Source organism: Sebastes fasciatus, chromosome 22 (genome assembly GCF_043250625.1).
Source record: "Sebastes fasciatus isolate fSebFas1 chromosome 22, fSebFas1.pri, whole genome shotgun sequence".
NCBI lineage: Eukaryota > Metazoa > Chordata > Actinopteri > Perciformes > Sebastidae > Sebastes > Sebastes fasciatus.
Genome location: NC_133816.1, coordinates 25,088,559 through 25,105,591, shown reverse-complemented (window position 1 = coordinate 25,105,591; position 17,033 = coordinate 25,088,559). Strand labels below are relative to the sequence as shown.

Below are 17,033 nucleotides of genomic sequence, written 5' to 3'. Positions count from 1 at the left end.
GCTAGTTAGCTCCATGCTAACAAGCTAACAGAGTGTTAGCTCCATGTTAACAAGCTAACAGCTAGTTAGCTCTATGCTAACAAGCTAACAGCTAGTTAGCTCCATGCTAACAAGCTAACAGCTAGTTAGCCTGTTAGCTTCTGCTGCTGTGTGGCTCACTGCTAGCGTTAGCATTAGCTCGCTCTAATGTGTGCTCCTGTTCTCTGATTGAACAGACCAGGACCAGGACCAGCACCAGGACCAGCACCAGCACCAGCACCAGGACCAGGACCAGGACCAGCAATGTAGTCTACATTACATTAAATAGATTTATTCAGCTTTAGTGTGACTGTATTAGACTGTAGTCTACATTACATTAAATAGAGTTATTCAGCTTTAATGTGACTGTATTAGACTGTAGTCTACATTACATTAAATAGAGTTATTCAGCTTTAGTGTGACTGTATTAGACTGTAGTCTACATTACATTAAATAGATTTATTCAGCTTTAATGTGACTGTATTAGACTGTAGTCTACAGTACATTAAATAGATTTATTCAGCTTTAGTGTGACTGTATTAGACTGTAGTCTACATTACATTAAATAGAGTTATTCAGCTTTAATGTGACTGTATTAGACTGTAGTCTACATTACATTAAATAGATTTATTCAGCTTTAGTGTGACTGTATTAGACTGTAGTCTACATTACATTAAATAGATTTATTCAGCTTTAATGTGACTGTATTAGACTGTAGTCTACATTACATTAAATAGAGTTATTCAGCTTTAGTGTGACTGTATTAGACTGTAGTCTACATTACATTAAATAGAGTTATTCAGCTTTAATGTGACTGTATTAGACTGTAGTCTACATTACATTAAATAGAGTTATTCAGCTTTAGTGTGACTGTATTAGACTGTAGTCTACATTACATTACATAGAGTTATTCAGCTTTAATGTGACTGTATTAGACTGAAGTCTACATTACATTAAATAGAGTTATTCAGCTTTAATGTGACTGTATTAGACTGTAGTCTACATTACATTAAATAGAGTTATTCAGCTTTAATGTGACTGTATTAGACTGTAGTCTACATTACATTAAATAGAGTTATTCAGCTTTAGTGTGACTGTATTAGACTGAAGTCTACATTACATTAAATAGAGTTATTCAGCTTTAATGTGACTGTATTAGACTGTAGTCTACATTACATTACATAGAGTTATTCAGCTTTAGTGTGACTGTATTAGACTGTAGTCTACATTACATTAAGCTGCTCTAACAGACTGACAGCTGTCTGTGTTCACAGTCACAGTGTTATAAAGAAGAAGGACATGCAGAGGTTTGGTTCTGAGCTGAGAGACACTTGATGCTGTGTGATATCTGAATGTTCAAAGAAATGACTGACGGCACATAAAAGAGTCACTTTAGACAGTCCAGAGTAACAAACTGATATCTGACACACAGTAAACCTTCCATACAGACTGAACCAATGAGGAAATAAAACACTCATCACACTTTCTGAAACAGAGACCAGGACCAGGACCAGGAGCACTACAAGAGCGAGCCGGAGGAGGAGCAGCAGAACCCAGACCAGCGGAGCAACAAGGTCCCCAGAAGACCAGCAGCAGGCTCGTCCTCCGATCCCACCGATGTTCAGGTCAGTGTTCATGGCTTCATGACTTCATGGCTTCATAACGACACCAAGAAGAGGAGAAAACAGCTCCAACTGTTCATCAATATCTACTGAGGTGGCAGCTGGGGGGGGGGATGGATATATCTGCTTCATCTGAGTCTATGCAGAGGTAGAAGGAAGTTACCGCTTTTATTGTGGTAGTCTGAGTAACGTGACGTCGTATCCGTTCTGTATCCGTCAACCAAAACAAACCTCAGAGAGTCTAAAATGTTGGAGGGTCGTCGTGGATACGACCTGCACCCTCCCATGTTAAATCCAGCGTAGTAAACACTACACATCCAGTAAAGGATGGAAACACTTTGGGTTTCACACATTGACAGGAAAAGCAGAGCTAGACAGAGCAGAGCTAAAGCTGCATGCTAACTCTGTCACGGACAGGAAACGTTATCGTATCTGAAAAATTTCCGAAAATAATCGAAAAATGTAATAAAAAAAAAGATGTCCGAAAAAATGTCCAAAACAAGTCTGAAAAACATTCTGAAAAAATGTCAAAAAAATGTTGAAAGAATTCAGAACAAAAGTCAAAAATTGTCCAAAAAATGTATTTTTAAAAAATTGTCTGAGAAAACTTCGAAAAAATGTGGAAAGTTTTCAGAAAAAACAGTCAGAAAAATGTCCGACAAATGTCCCGAAAATATCCCAAAAATGTCCGATGTTGAGCCCTGCATGACGCAATTTTTTTTTTTGCCTAAAATGTCTCTTTTGATAGTAAAGCTTTCTGACCCCTGGGCTAAACAAACACATAGCTAATGTTAGCTAGCGTTAGCCAGCGCATCTGATTGGCTACGGATGATTTCCTGTTGAAAAAAATGCATTTGTGGGTCGTGCACGTCAGGAGAATCTCATAAAACCCACACAGATGAACACAGTGAAGTTCACACATGACAGCAGTTTGTTTATAAATGTAACAACATCCAAATGTGTTTTTGATCAAATACTTTTAAGTACATATATTTGTGGATTTCTATTACATTTATTTAAAACAAGACATATTTTTGTGTGTGTCAGAAATATATTTGTGAACCTTAGTTTTTTATGTGGATTGTTTTTTTTTACATTTATATATAACGATAACTGTGTTTGTGTGCATTGAAAAATATTTTTGTGGAGAGAGTCATTTATATATAAATCACCAGATACATGTGTGACTCCTTTGTGTGCATTCATTAATATTGAGACTGATCTGAGCCCATAAAAAGCAGCTAACAGAGAGAGAATAGCAGAAATCAGAATCAGGTTTACACATACAAGGAATTAGCCTTATTGTTTTTGGTGCATAACAATAAACAGAGAAATAAAAAAACACAGAAGCATGCACTGTGCTGGTAAAGCCAAGACACAACTATAGAATAGAAGAAATACAATAAGGACATCAAAATACTTCTATCTGTAATAACTATACATGAGTTTTAAAATGAAAGAGTTCAACAGTTTTGTGTATGAATCACAGTATGAATGCATACTTTTTTACTCGGCTATACAGGAAATGAGGTCTCTACCTCAATGTGTTTCTTGTTTGAATGAATGACTGACTTAGTGCGCGGTATGGGTTAATCTTCAACTATACTGGGTTTTACATTTCCCATAATGCAACTCCATAATGGGGATGTCGCCTGATAATTAATAAATTAACTGCATGATTGTCCATAGTTAATCTCAATTAATCACAAATTAATCTCACATTTTATCACTTCAAAATGCACCTTAAAGGGAGATTTGTCAAGTTTTTTAATAATTATGATAAATAATCGTGCAGCCCTAATGTATATTGATTATATGTTTATTGATTGTATGTTTATTGATTATATGTTTATTGATTATATGTTTACTGATTATATGTTTATTAATTGCCCTTTTTTCACAAGACAAAGTGTCAACAATATTCTTTCTGTACTGTTATTTTACAGGTGTTGAAGGAGTGCTCCATCCCGCTGACACGTGTCAGGATCAGCAGTGCGATGTTGGCTGCGATGGACGCCGTTGGACGCTCAGCAGCTGTTCCAAAAGGCCAGAAGGTCATCTGCAGGTTCATTTTCTCTGTTAGTTGAGGCCTTATATATATTAAAGAGTCCTCTTCTTCCTGAAATACTCTAAATTAATATTAATTAGTATGCTGTACGTTAGTGTGCCGTACGTTAGTGTGCCGTACGTTAGCATGCGGGACAATCCATAATTGTGAGAATTAATAAATGTCAAGGGGGTGTCTGTGGTGACCAATCAAATGTCTACAGAGGGACCACGGTTGGTTGTCACAGGTGGTAGTGCATTAGTCAGACTGGAACATTGTGGGTTATGTTCCACTGACATGTTTTAATGTTCTTTATGGTTCTAGATAGGTCGCTCCACCATGGCATCTCACTGACTCTCGCTCTCTCTGTCTGTATGTCTGTTGCTATAGAAACGGAGAGGAAGAAAGGGACTGATTCATCAGAGAGTTCACACTGGAGAAAAACCCTACAGCTGTGATGAATGTGGAGCAGCTTTCACTACATCGGGTCACCTGAAAAGACATCAACGCATTCACACTGGAGAAAAACCCTACAGCTGTGATGAATGTGGAGCAGTGTTCACTGAGTCAGGTTACCTGAAATCACATCAACGCATTCATACTGGAGAGAAACCCTACAGCTGTGATGAATGTGGAGCAGCTTTCACTACATCAGGTAACCTGAAATCCCACCAACGCATTCATACTGGAGAGAAACCCTACAGCTGTGATGAATGTGGAGCAGTTTTCACAACATCAGGTCAACTGAAAATACATCAATGCATTCACACTGGAGAGAAACCCTACAGCTGTGATGAATGTGGAGCAGCTTTCACTAAATCAGGTTACTTGAAAATACATCAACGCATTCACACTGGAGAGAAACCCTACAGCTGTGATGAATGTGGAGCAGCTTTCACTAAATCAGGTTACCTGAAAATACAGCAACGCATTCACACTGGAGAGAAACCCTACAGCTGTGATGAATGTGGAGCAGCTTTCACTCAATCAGGTCACCTGAAAACACATCAACGCATTCACACTGGAGAGAAACCGTACTGGTGTGACCAATGTGGTAAAACTTTTTCTCGGGATAGTTCCCTTAAAGTCCACCAGCGCATTCACTCTGCATCGTTGTGAACATGTTTCAGAGCCTAGCTAGCTGTCTCCTCCGGCCTCCTCCCCATGCCCTGATAGCTGTGTTGTTATATTCAGAGCTTCTCTCCACATTGAAGTCTGACCAACAGTAACTTCATGTTCTAAACAGCATGTGTGTTGTCGTGGCTACGACTACATACTTTCTTCCTTTTATATATTTAATTCTTTACCATCCATTAATCTGCTGAGTATTTTCTGGATGAATTGTTTGGTAAAGACCAGAAACTGTTGACTGTAGTCGACCCCCTGGGCCTGTGACCCGTAGACCCGTTCGATAATCCATCCACGAGTCGACAGCTGGAGAAAAATCAAGGAGGACATTCACATCCAACACCAGAGACCATCTATGAACAGAGACAGGGGTTACCATCTCCCCCACCGAATACAACCACTGTTATCATGTGACTGCTGGACTAGCGTCATGTGATGAGAAGATCCCTTTTCTCCCACAGGCCGCTAAAGACTCTGATCTTTACTAAAATGTAGTTTGGATTTGTCCAAAGACAATTAATGTAGTGTATTATTATATGTGTGTGTTTGCTTTAGTTAGACTTTTATTCCACTGCCTTTAAGCCAGGAAGTGTTCCATTAAAACAATTCCACCATCTTTGATAACACCAACGTCATGTTTAGTGCCATTCTGCATGTTTCCTTATCAAAAATACAAAATTAGAAATCATCTAACGATTGAATTGTAACAATCTTTATTAAAAGAATGAGCTTTCAGGAGCTGAAGACTGACTCTGCGTCCTCCATGATTGTGCCAGGATGCATCTTCTGCGCGGGCAGACCGACACTTTAAAATGACCTCTTATCTGAGAAACCACGCGGCTGTGTTCCTGCTCTTTGCCTTTCTGTTCTAGTCTGAAGATGTGATTCGGAACAACAAGAGGTGAAACCTCAGAATCTAGCACTAAAAACCAAGATGGAGGCCGCCCAAAACCAAAATGTCGTCTGCCAAAAAACAAAATGGCGACGGCCAAAAAACCAAGATGGAGATGACCAAAAACCAAGATGGCGACTGTTGAAAACCAAGATGGCGACGGCCAAAATCCAAGATGGCGACTGATGAAAACCAAGATGGCGACGGCCAAAAACCAAGATGGCGACTGTTGAAAACCAAGATGGCGACGGCCAAAAACCAAGATGGCGACTGTTGAAAACCAAGATGGCGACGGCCAAAAACCAAGATGGCGACTGTTGAAAACCAAGATGGCGACGGCCAAAAACCAAGATGGAGACGACTAAAAACCAAGATGTCGTCTGCCAAAAAACAAAATGGCAACGGCCAAAAAACCAAGATGGAGATGACCAAAAACCAAGATGGCGACTGTTGAAAACCAAGATGGCGACTGTTGAAAACCAAGATGGCGACTGATGAAAACCAAGATGGCGACGACTAAAAACCAAGATGGCGACGTACTATTCATGTGTTTAATTAGTAAAAGCCGTGGATTCAATAAAACGATGAATTAAAGGAGCTTATAGTAAAAATCTTGACCAAATGTAAAAAAGAAAAATAGACAAATTAACCCTAAAATCTTTTTTAATGTCAAATTACACGTTAACGCTACTTTATTAAAACAGCTGATGGGAAACACCAGGATACATTTTCCTCAGAGTAAAACTCCCTCCTTTGTGCAAAGGAACTGATTCTTTTGTTCTGGAAAGGGAAAGACGGGCCAACATTTAAATCCTGGATAACAACACTGACTGATCCCCTCCACCTAGAAAGAATCCGATACACCCTTAATGACAGACTGGAGGTATTTGAAAAGACTTGGAGACCGATGATCTCCTCTATAGGAGGGACAGACAATTAAGACGCAATAGACACATAGTCTTTAGTACCCGAGGTAGCACTGCTCAGGGATGGGAGGGTTACAGCTGTTTATGTATATACTGTATGTCGCCAATGTCTCCCTGATTTGTTTGCCTTAGGGTGTCTGTGCTTTTTGTTTTGTTTTGTTTTCCTTTCATGACGTATGTTTTTTGTATTTGCTTGTCTCCATGTTGTTTGCCCTTAGTTTCTAGTTTTGTCTGTTTTTGTTGATGTATATAAAAAATGAGGCATGATAAACACCCCACAGTTTGTATCACTGACATGCACATGCTTCTTAATAAAAAATATTTGAAACAAGTTTTGATTTTATTCTCGTAATATAACAACTTTTTCTCTCAAAGTTAAGATTTCATTCTCATAACATTACGGCTTTTTCACGTAAAGTTATGACTTTATTGTGTAAATCTCAGATGTGTTTTCCCTCAATGTGGTCCTAATACTCCGTAGTACATTGTCTCTGGCCCTCACTGCATTAGACTTATATACTATATACTTAGACTATAAACTGTTACCTTCATCACAATGATCACATGTTTTGCGGCTCCAGACAGGTCATTATTCTTATTTATTTTTGTGCCTAAAATGTCTCTTTTGATAGTAAAGGTTGCTGACTCCTGCTCTAGGGGACATATTTAACAAAACAAGGAGACTAAGATCACTTCTGGTCCTCGACTCTGATCCGTCCTGGTGGGTCTTCATGTGTCTTGTCACAATGTGTCACAGACAGAGCACTTGTAGGGTTTCTCCCCATCATGGACCCTCGTTTGAGTCAACAGGACCGACTTGCAGGAGAACCGTTCAGTTTCTCTTTGCTGCGGTATCTCGCGTATCGCTGCAGATTTCACACACTAAGTCCGTTTCTGGGACTCCACACGTGTCGGTATACGACCTGTGAACCCAGTTTTTGACACAAAAATAATCACATTTGTGCGGCCTCTGCTCTGCACGGACCCACTTGTGATTCCTCAGCGAAGACATTTGAGCGGACGTTGTGCCGGGCGACGTGTCCGTTGAGGCCGGCGATGGAGAGGAAAGATTTTCCGCAGATGTTACAGCTGTGTGTCTTCTGGTGACTCTGAAGATGAGCCCTCAGCTCGTCCGCAGACTCTAAATGTTCTCCGCATAGTCCACAAAGCCTCTCCGGATCGTCCACGTGACTCCAGGAGTGTTTGATCAACATGCTGGTCGACGCGTGCAGAGCTCGGCACACTTCACAGAACATCATTTGGACTCCTGAATGTCTCCTCCTCCTCCTCCTCCTCCTCCCTCCTCCTTTACGCTGTGATGTCGAGCTGCTGGATAGAACAGAGTTACGTTGTCAATATGCTGCCCTCTGCTGGCAGAGAGCGGCGACTACAGAAGCATGTTGTGGAAGACCAAACGTGGATCATGACATCATTCGATCAGATTTAGATATTAAGATATTTAATAAATATCTTAATATTTCTTTAAAATCTGTTTAAATTAAATATTAAGATATTGATGTAAATATTTGATTTAAACAGATTTAGATATTTATTGATATATTTAATTTATTAATATATTTATTAAGATATTTAATAAATATCTAAATATTTTTCTAAAATCTGTTTAAATAAAATAGTAAGATAATGATGTAAATATTTTATTTAAACAGATTTAGATATTTATTAAGATATTTGATAAATATATATAAGTGAAAGTAATCTACTGTAACAGTTGCTGATGATGTACGATTTTTATTAAGGTCAGCTGACAACACTTTAATGCCAAAGAAAGACATAATAAATGTGAAGTGTACTGTAGTAGTACTACTACAACGTGTGTGTCTGTGTGTGTGTGTGTGCAGACTCTCCTCGCTGGATGTGGTGGTACCGCTGGTTCTGCTGGTTGCTCAGCGCCTCGGGAGTCCTCTGCATCCTGATCGCTCACGAGCACTACAGCATCGACGTGGTGGTCGGATACTTCGCCACCACCAGGACCTTCTGGTGGTACCACACCATGGCCAACACACACGTAGGTACCAGACGCAGGCAGTACTACGTGTACTTGTACTGCATATTGCTCCTAAGTGAGATTGAGGTCTGAGAAATGATGTCACTATGCATCAAGTTTTAAATCACATTACCTTCATTTACAGTACGGATGTGAAACGCTCTGGCTTGTTGGTATTTCTTTAAACCAATTACAGTCGTCTTGGGCGGCGCTAAGCCCAGGATGCAGCGACGAAGCCCTTCAAAAGAGATATCGGAAGGGGAGGAGAACGCTGGCTGAAATAGACTTATGCTGCATTCACATCAAGAGAGAAGCGACTTTTAACCTCGTTTTGCTCACGCGGGTCGGACCGCCGGGATCACTGGTGTTCATTCGCTCTAGACGGAGCTTGTCTCCATAGATACCAACAACATTTCCTCCGTCAACCAGGAAGAAATAACCACTGTAGCTGCTTTGTATAGTTGGTGAAGTCCCATATATGTCAGAAAACCAAACTCTGTCGTGTCTGGTTTCATAACGTCACCCGGCGGCGAGCTGTATTCACATACAGTACCATCACACTGACTGTCTCTAGCAGCCACATGTCTCTACTGTGGTATGAACCCACAATAAACAGATTGTGCTGTGATTTAATATCAATAAATAGATCAAAATTATGCTGAAATAACTACATAATGATGTTGATTAGTGGACAATCATGCAATTAACTGCGATTAAATATTTGAATCGATTGACAGCCCTAATTTTTATCCAACCAAAAACATTCTGTTTATTATATATCATATACAAAAGCATCAAATAGTCCGATCTGAGGAGCTGTAAAAACAATAAATCAATTATCAAGAGTCGACTGACTCATCAACTAATTGATTAAACTAATTAAAGTCATTTCTTGTTATTAATATTGTGTGTATTTCTGCTCAGGCGCTGCGTCAAGCTCCCAACAACTACCTGTCGAGGACGTGGTGGAACCCCGTCTTCAACTTCCTGGAGAGGAACGTCCAGACGACGGTTCCCGTCGTGTTCTCGTGGCCGGTGGCGCTGCCTTCATCCTGCAGGCAGCGCTACCGGATGGTGGAGGCGGGGAGGGACGAGTGACCCCGACGCTGAGACGGAAAGACGGAGGACTTTAACATCAGTTTATTTATTTATTTAGAACCAGCATTTCCAGCTCTCTCCTGAGGAAGAGACGTTTACCTTATCATGATCGCCAGTTTAATCCCCAAAAAAGGTCACCGTGCGGTTCATCATCCTACCGGATCTGACGTGAAACGTTCAGACTCACGTGGACGATGAACTTCCAACAGGAAGAAGACAAGTCGTTAAAAGTTTCACTTCACTGCCGGATGCTGCTCGCTCGCTGTCCTCATCACAACTTTGTCTTATTCTCTGTTACTTGATTTTAAACACAAACACTGTCGCTCTCTCTGGATGGTTCAGCAGCAGGAACCATGAAAGGAAACATCGTGAGGCTTGTGACGGTTTATCATCACGCCGTTCGTTGGAGGTTTACTCGCCGTGCTTCTGACGTGTCTTTGGTTGCAGCCGTATCTTCGATCCGTGCACGTTATCTATCATAACAAACATCTCTGTCTCGATCTAATTTAACATTTAAATTAGTTTCAGGTGCCCAAAAGAGTTTCAGAAAAGTGCCAGTAAGTCCAAACTACCGATTCTGACAAAATGGAGTTAAACTTCCAACCTGCTGCCGTAGATGTGGAGGGATGAAACAGCAACAGATGAACCAGCTGAGGAGGTGAAAAGCAGCTTTCACAATACAGGAATTATCACGACGATGCTTACTAACTGCTAGCACAGGGATGTGTTTGCTTTTAGCATCTACGTGTAGACAGGCAGCTGGGATACCAGTGTTAATGCCTGTAATGTGTGTGGACCTGGAGGACTAAAACGTGTCGCCACTAGGGGGCAGATTAGAGTCAAATCACACCAGAATATCTTTCAGAAGAACTTCCAAATGTCCATAAACATGAACAGAAGTGGTGCAGTGTGACCTGCAGAAATCACACGCTAACACGGAGAATGAAACTACAATCTAATCAGAATTTCTGAAACTTTTAGTTTTCGTTTTCGGTGTTACGAACGTGATTGGGCCGATAGTAGGGATGCTAATTTTAAACATTTTCATAACCGATAACCGACCCTCGTTAACCGATTATTAACCGTTAACCGACAAGATTAGTGCCTCTCATGCAATCTTAGCAGCTCCGATGCTGCGTGTAGTGTCGCGGACATGCAGCCACTTTCCCAGTAAAAGTCTCCACCGCACATTTAGTTTATTTAGCAGGTTGTCAGCTGTGTGTCTGTCCAGATCGACTTTAGCGAGTGGCAAACAAACAGTGTGTGTGTTTGTGCTACGTTAGCAGCTCTATTATTGCCGGAGGCTTCGTGCTCGCCGCCGCCGCCGCCACACGTAGTCTGCGTAACTTTAGCGAGTTTCCAACAGACCGTGTGTGTGTTGGCGGGGAGTGTGAGGTTGTTGGTGGCGTTCTAGCTGTGAACGTAGGTGTAGCAGTGTGTGGACGGTTTATTTGTCGGTGAATAAATGCTACTGAACTACAACTCCTCCGCTCAAGAGAGCTGGAGAGACCGAAGCCGACTTCCTGTATCCTGCAACTCCGGCTCCGCCTCTTAAAGTGGGCTGTTAAGGTGGACCAGCTTTTCTCCTTAAAGAGACGAGCCGCTCCTCTGAGACGCTCAGCTTTTTAATTAATTATCAATATATCTTTTAGCCGAAATCGGTTAAAATGCTTAATGTCGGTTAACGGTTAATTATTAACATCCCTAGTCGATACCAAAAACGTGAAGGGTCGTGTCTAGAAGGTAAATCCCCAAGGTGAGAAAACGTTTGCCTCGCTGCCCGACAACCTATCGCAACCCTAACCATTCAAGGCCGACGCCTACGTTTAACCATCTCACGAGAGTGTCGCAACTTCAGCAGCGGTTTTGGAGCCAAGATGGCTGCGGCTCCAAACAAACCATTTGATTCCAGCTGTCAGAACTCGTCACATCTGGACTTATCAACGAGACAAAATGTCCTCAAAACAAAGTTCTGCTGCGTTGTCAAAGTGAACACTGAGAAGTCCTCACCAGTGGAATATTTAACGAGTATTGTTGTGAATGTCTTTCTGTACTTGATTATTGTTTAAGTTATATTTACCAGATGTGTAAAGTATTGAGACGCTGAGCTCACAGTCGTCTGTTCTTCTTTTTTATACCGTTTTCTTAATTTCACGTCGTTCTTTGTTGTCGAATGAATCCGTGAGACGAGCTGCTGGTTTAAAGTCGGATGAATGAAGACGATCCGTGAAGCTCCATCAACGTTACTTTTATTAAAGTGTTACCTGATGTTCATGTTTTCTTGTTCACTTGTTACCTAAAGGTCAGACGGTGGGTTTGATAATAAAAAGATGTATTTTCAGTCGAGAGCTGACGTTGTCTCTTCAGGCTCTCACCTCAGTTTACTCTCAGCTGCGACGCTTCACCTGGATAATCACAGGTGGGAAGTAACTAAGTACATTTACTCAAGTAAAGTACTTGCATACAATTTTGAGGTACTTGTACTTTACTGGAGTATTTCCCTTTTCTGCTGCTTTATACTTCTGTTCCACGACATCTCAGATATTTGTTAAGTGCATGAATTTATGCACATTTATATCACATTTTGTCAGTACTACTACTAGTACTAGTACTACTACTACTAGTAGTACTAGTCAGTACTAGCAGTAGTAGTAGTAGTAGTAAACATGATGGTAGTAGTAGTAGTAGAAATGGTGGTAGTAGTAGTAGTAGTAGTAGAAATGGTGGTAGTAGTAGTAGTAGTAGAAATGGTGGTAGTAGTAGTAGTAGTAGAAATGGTGGTAGTAGTAGTAGTAGTAGAAATGGTGGTAGTAGTAGTAGTAGTAGTAGTAGAAATGGTGGTAGTAGTAGTAGTAGTAGAAATGGTGGTAGCAGTAGTAGTAGTAGTAGTAGAAATGATGGTAGTAGTAGTAGTAGTAGTAGTAGAAATGGTGGTAGTAGTAGTAGTAGTAGTAGAAATGGTGGTAGTAGTAGTAGTAGTAGAAATGGTGGTAGTAGTAGTAGTAGTAGTAGTAGAAATGATGGTAGTAGTAGTAGTAGTAGTAGTAGAAATGGTGGTAGTAGTAGTAGTAGTAGTAGTAGTAGTAGAAATGGTGGTAGTAGTAGTAGTAGTAGAAATGGTGGTAGTAGTAGTAGCAGTAGAAATGGTAGTAGTAGTAGTAGTAGTAGTATTAGAAATGGTGGTAGTAGTAGTAGTAGTAGTAGAAATGGTGGTAGTAGTAGTAGTAGTAGAAATGGTGGTAGTAGTAGTAGTAGTAGAAATGGTGGTAGTAGTAGTAGCAGTAGAAATGGTAGTAGTAGTAGTAGTAGTAGTATTAGAAATGGTGGTAGTAGTAGTAGTAGTAGTAGAAATGGTGGTAGTAGTAGTAGTAGTAGAAATGGTGGTAGTAGTAGTAGTAGAAATGGTAGTAGTAGTAGTATTAGTAGTAGTAGTAGTAGTAGTAGTAGTAGTAGTAGTAGAAATGGTAGTAGTAGTAGTAGTAGTAGTAGTAGTAGAAATGGTGGTAGTAGTAGTAGTAGTAGAAATGGTGGTAGTAGTAGTAGTAGAAATGGTAGTAGTAGTAGTAGTAGTAGTAGTAGTAGTAGTAGTAGTAGTAGTAGAAATGGTAGTAGTAGTAGTAGTAGTAGTAGTAGTAGTAGTAGAAATGGTGGTAGTAGTAGTAGTAGTAGAAATGGTAGTAGTAGTAGTAGTAGTAGTAGTAGTAGAAATGGTAGTAGTAGTAGTAGTAGTAGTAGTAGTAGAAATGGTGGTAGTAGTAGTAGTAGTAGTAGTAGTAGAAATGGTAGTAGTAGTAGTAGTAGTAGAAATGGTGGTAGTAGTAGTAGTAGTAGAAATGGTGGTAGTAGTAGTAGTAGTAGTAGAAATGATGGTAGTAGTAGTAGTAGTAGTAATAGTAGAAATGGTGGTAGTAGTAGTAGTAGTAGTAGAAATGGTGGTAGTAGTAGTAGTAGTAGTAGTAGAAATGGTGGTAGTAGTAGTAGTAGTAGTAGCAATGATGGTAGTAGTAGTAGTAGAAATGATGGTAGTAGTAGTAGTAGTAGAAATGGTGGTAGTAGTAGTAGTAGTAGAAATGATGGTAGTAGTAGTAGTAGTAGAAATGGTAGTAGTAGTAGTAGTAGTAGTAGTAGTAGTAGTAGTAGAAATGGTGGTAGTAGTAGTAGTAGTAGTAGTAGTAGAAATGGTGGTAGTAGTAGTAGTAGTAGAAATGGTGGTAGTAGTAGTAGTAGTAGTAGTAGTAGAAATGGTAGTAGTAGTAGTAGTAGTAGTAGTAGTAGTAGTAGAAATGGTGGTAGTAGTAGTAGTAGAAATGGTAGTAGTAGTAGTAGTAGTAGAAATGGTAGTAGTAGTAGTAGTAGTAGTAGTAGTAGTAGTAGTAGAAATGGTGGTAGTAGTAGTAGTAGAAATGGTAGTAGTAGTAGTAGTAGTAGTAGTAGTAGTAGTAGAAATGGTGGTAGTAGTAGTAGTAGTAGAAATGGTGGTAGTAGTAGTAGTAGTAGTAGTAGTAGAAATGGTAGTAGTAGTAGTAGTAGTAGTAGTAGTAGAAATGGTGGTAGTAGTAGTAGTAGTAGTAGAAATGATGGTAGTAGTAGTAGTAGTAGTAGTAGTAGAAATGGTGGTAGTAGTAGTAGTAGTAGTAGAAATGGTGGTAGTAGTAGTAGTAGTAGTAGTAGTAGTAGAAATGGTGGTAGTAGTAGTAGTAGTAGTAGTAGAAATGGTGGTAGTAGTAGTAGTAGTAGAAATGGTGGTAGTAGTAGTAGTAGTAGAAATGGTAGTAGTAGTAGTAGTAGTAGTAGTAGTAGTAGTAGAAATGGTAGTAGTAGTAGTAGTAGTAGTAGTAGTAGAAATGGTGGTAGTAGTAGTAGTAGTAGTAGTAGTAGAAATGGTAGTAGTAGTAGTAGTAGTAGTAGTAGTAGTAGTAGTAGAAATGGTGGTAGTAGTAGTAGTAGTAGAAATGGTGGTAGTAGTAGTAGTAGTAGTAGAAATGGTAGTAGTAGTAGTAGTAGTAGTAGAAATGGTGGTAGTAGTAGTAGTAGTAGTAGTAGTAGAAATGGTAGTAGTAGTAGTAGTAGTAGTAGTAGTAGAAATGGTGGTAGTAGTAGTAGTAGTAGAAATGGTGGTAGTAGTAGTAGTAGTAGTAGAAATGATGGTAGTAGTAGTAGTAGTAGTAGAAATGGTGGTAGTAGTAGTAGTAGTAGTAGTAGTAGTAGAAATGGTGGTAGTAGTAGTAGTAGTAGTAGTAGTAGAAATGGTGGTAGTAGTAGTAGTAGTAGAAATGGTGGTAGTAGTAGTAGTAGTAGAAATGGTGGTAGTAGTAGTAGTAGTAGAAATGGTGGTAGTAGTAGTAGTAGTAGAAATGGTGGTAGTAGTAGTAGCAATGATGGTAGTAATAGTAGTAGAAATGATGGTAGTAGTAAATAGTGTAAATGATGTTAGTAGTAGTAGTAGTAGTAGTAGTAGTAGAAATGGTGGTAGTAGTAGTAGTAGTAGAAATGGTGTAAATTATGTTAGTAGTAGTAGTAGTAGTAGTAGTAGTACTAGTACTAGTGGTAGTGGTAGTAGTAGTAGTAGACAGTAGTAGTAAATAGTGTAAATGATGTTAGTAGTAGTAGTAGTAGTAGTAGTAGTAGTAGTGGTAGTAGTAAATAGTGTAAATGATGTTAGTAGTAGTAGTAGTAGTAGTAGTAGTGGTGGTAGTAGTAGTAGTAGTAGTAGTAGTAGTAGTAGTAAATAGTGTAAATTATGTTAGTAGTAGTAGTAGTAGTAGTAGTAGTAGTAGTAGTAAATAGTGTAAATTATGTTAGTAGTAGTAGTAGTAGTAGTAGTAGTGGTAGTAGTAAATAGTGTTAATGATGTTAGTAGTAGTAGTAGTAGTAGTAGTAGTAGTAGTAGTAAATAGTGTAAATTATGTTAGTAGTAGTAGTAGTAGTAGTAGTAGTGGTGGTAGTAGTAAATAGTGTAAATGATGTTAGTAGTAGTAGTAGTAGTAGTAGTAGTAGTAGTAGTAGTAAATAGTGTAAATTATGTTAGTAGTAGTAGTAGTAGTAGTAGTAGTAGTAGTAAATAGTGTAAATTATGTTAGTAGTAGTAGTAGTAGTAGTAGTAGTGGTGGTAGTAGTAAATAGTGTAAATGATGTTAGTAGTAGTAGTAGTAGTAGTAGTAGTAGTAGTAGTAAATAGTGTAAATTATGTTAGTAGTAGTAGTAGTAGTAGTAGTAGTAGTAGTGGTAGTAGTAAATAGTGTAAATGATGTTAGTAGTAGTAGTAGTAGTAGTAGTAGTAGTAGTAGTAGTAAATAGTGTAAATTATGTTAGTAGTAGTAGTAGTAGTAGTAGTAGTGGTGGTAGTAGTAGTAGTAGTAGTAGTATTAGTAGTAGTGGTAGTAGTAAATAGTGTAAATGATGTTAGTAGTAGTAGTAGTAGTAGTAGTAGTAGTAGTAGTAAATAGTGTAAATTATGTTAGTAGTAGTAGTAGTAGTAGTAGTAGTGGTAGTATTAAATAGTGTAAATGATGTTAGTAGTAGTAGTAGTAGTAGTAGTAGTAGTAGTGGTAGTAGTAAATAGTGTAAATGATGTTAGTAGTAGTAGTAGTAGTAGTAGTAGTAGTAGTAAATAGTGTAAATTATGTTAGTAGTAGTAGTAGTAGTAGTAGTAGTAGAAATGGTGGTAGTAGTAGTAGTAGTAAATAGTGTAAATTATGTTAGTAGAAGTAGTAGTAGTAGTAGTAGTAGTAGTAGTAAATAGTGTAAATTATGTTAGTAGTAGTAGTAGTAGTATTAGTAGTAGTGGTAGTAGTAAATAGTGTAAATGATGTTAGTAGTAGTAGTAGTAGTAGTAGTAGTAGTAGTAGTAAATAGTGTAAATTATGTTAGTAGTAGTAGTAGTAGTAGTAGTAGTAGTGGTAGTAGTAAATAGTGTAAATGATGTTAGTAGTAGTAGTAGTAGTAGTAGTAGTAGTAGTAGTAGTAAATAGTGTAAATTATGTTAGTAGTAGTAGTAGTAGTAGTAGTAGTAGTAAATAGTGTAAATTATGTTAGTAGTAGTAGTAGTAGTAGTAGTGGTAGTAGTAAATAGTGTAAATGATGTTAGTAGTAGTAGTAGTAGTAGTAGTAGTGGTAGTAGTAAATAGTGTAAATGATGTTAGTAGTAGTAGTAGTAGTAGTAGTAGTAGTAGTAGTAAATAGTGTAAATTATGTTAGTAGTAGTAGTAGTAGTAGTAGTAGTAGTGGTGGTAGTAGTAGTAGTAGTAGTAGTATTAGTAGTAGTGGTAGTAGTAAATAGTGTAAATGATGTTAG

At 38.8% G+C, this 17,033-nt stretch overlaps 2 protein-coding genes across 2 annotated transcripts in view; both read left to right on the top strand.

Annotated features, from left to right (window-relative positions):
* LOC141761349 (uncharacterized) overlaps positions 1 to 17,033 on the top strand; it is a 96,402-nt gene that overhangs the window by 28,594 nt on the left and 50,775 nt on the right. Inside the window, exons 2-4 of the mRNA XM_074624686.1 lie at positions 1,514 to 1,643; positions 3,587 to 3,694; positions 4,078 to 4,594. Coding sequence (XP_074480787.1) covers positions 1,514 to 1,643; positions 3,587 to 3,694; positions 4,078 to 4,594 — 755 coding nt within the window. The remainder of the gene's footprint in view (positions 1 to 1,513; positions 1,644 to 3,586; positions 3,695 to 4,077; positions 4,595 to 17,033) is intronic.
* Positions 8,488 to 10,674, top strand: LOC141761016 (phosphatidylcholine:ceramide cholinephosphotransferase 2-like). The gene is made up of 2 exons (XM_074624205.1): positions 8,488 to 8,662; positions 9,566 to 10,674. Exons 1-2 carry the CDS (start codon positions 8,510 to 8,512, stop codon positions 9,737 to 9,739), a joined length of 327 nt encoding a protein of 108 aa, XP_074480306.1. The 5' UTR covers positions 8,488 to 8,509; the 3' UTR covers positions 9,740 to 10,674.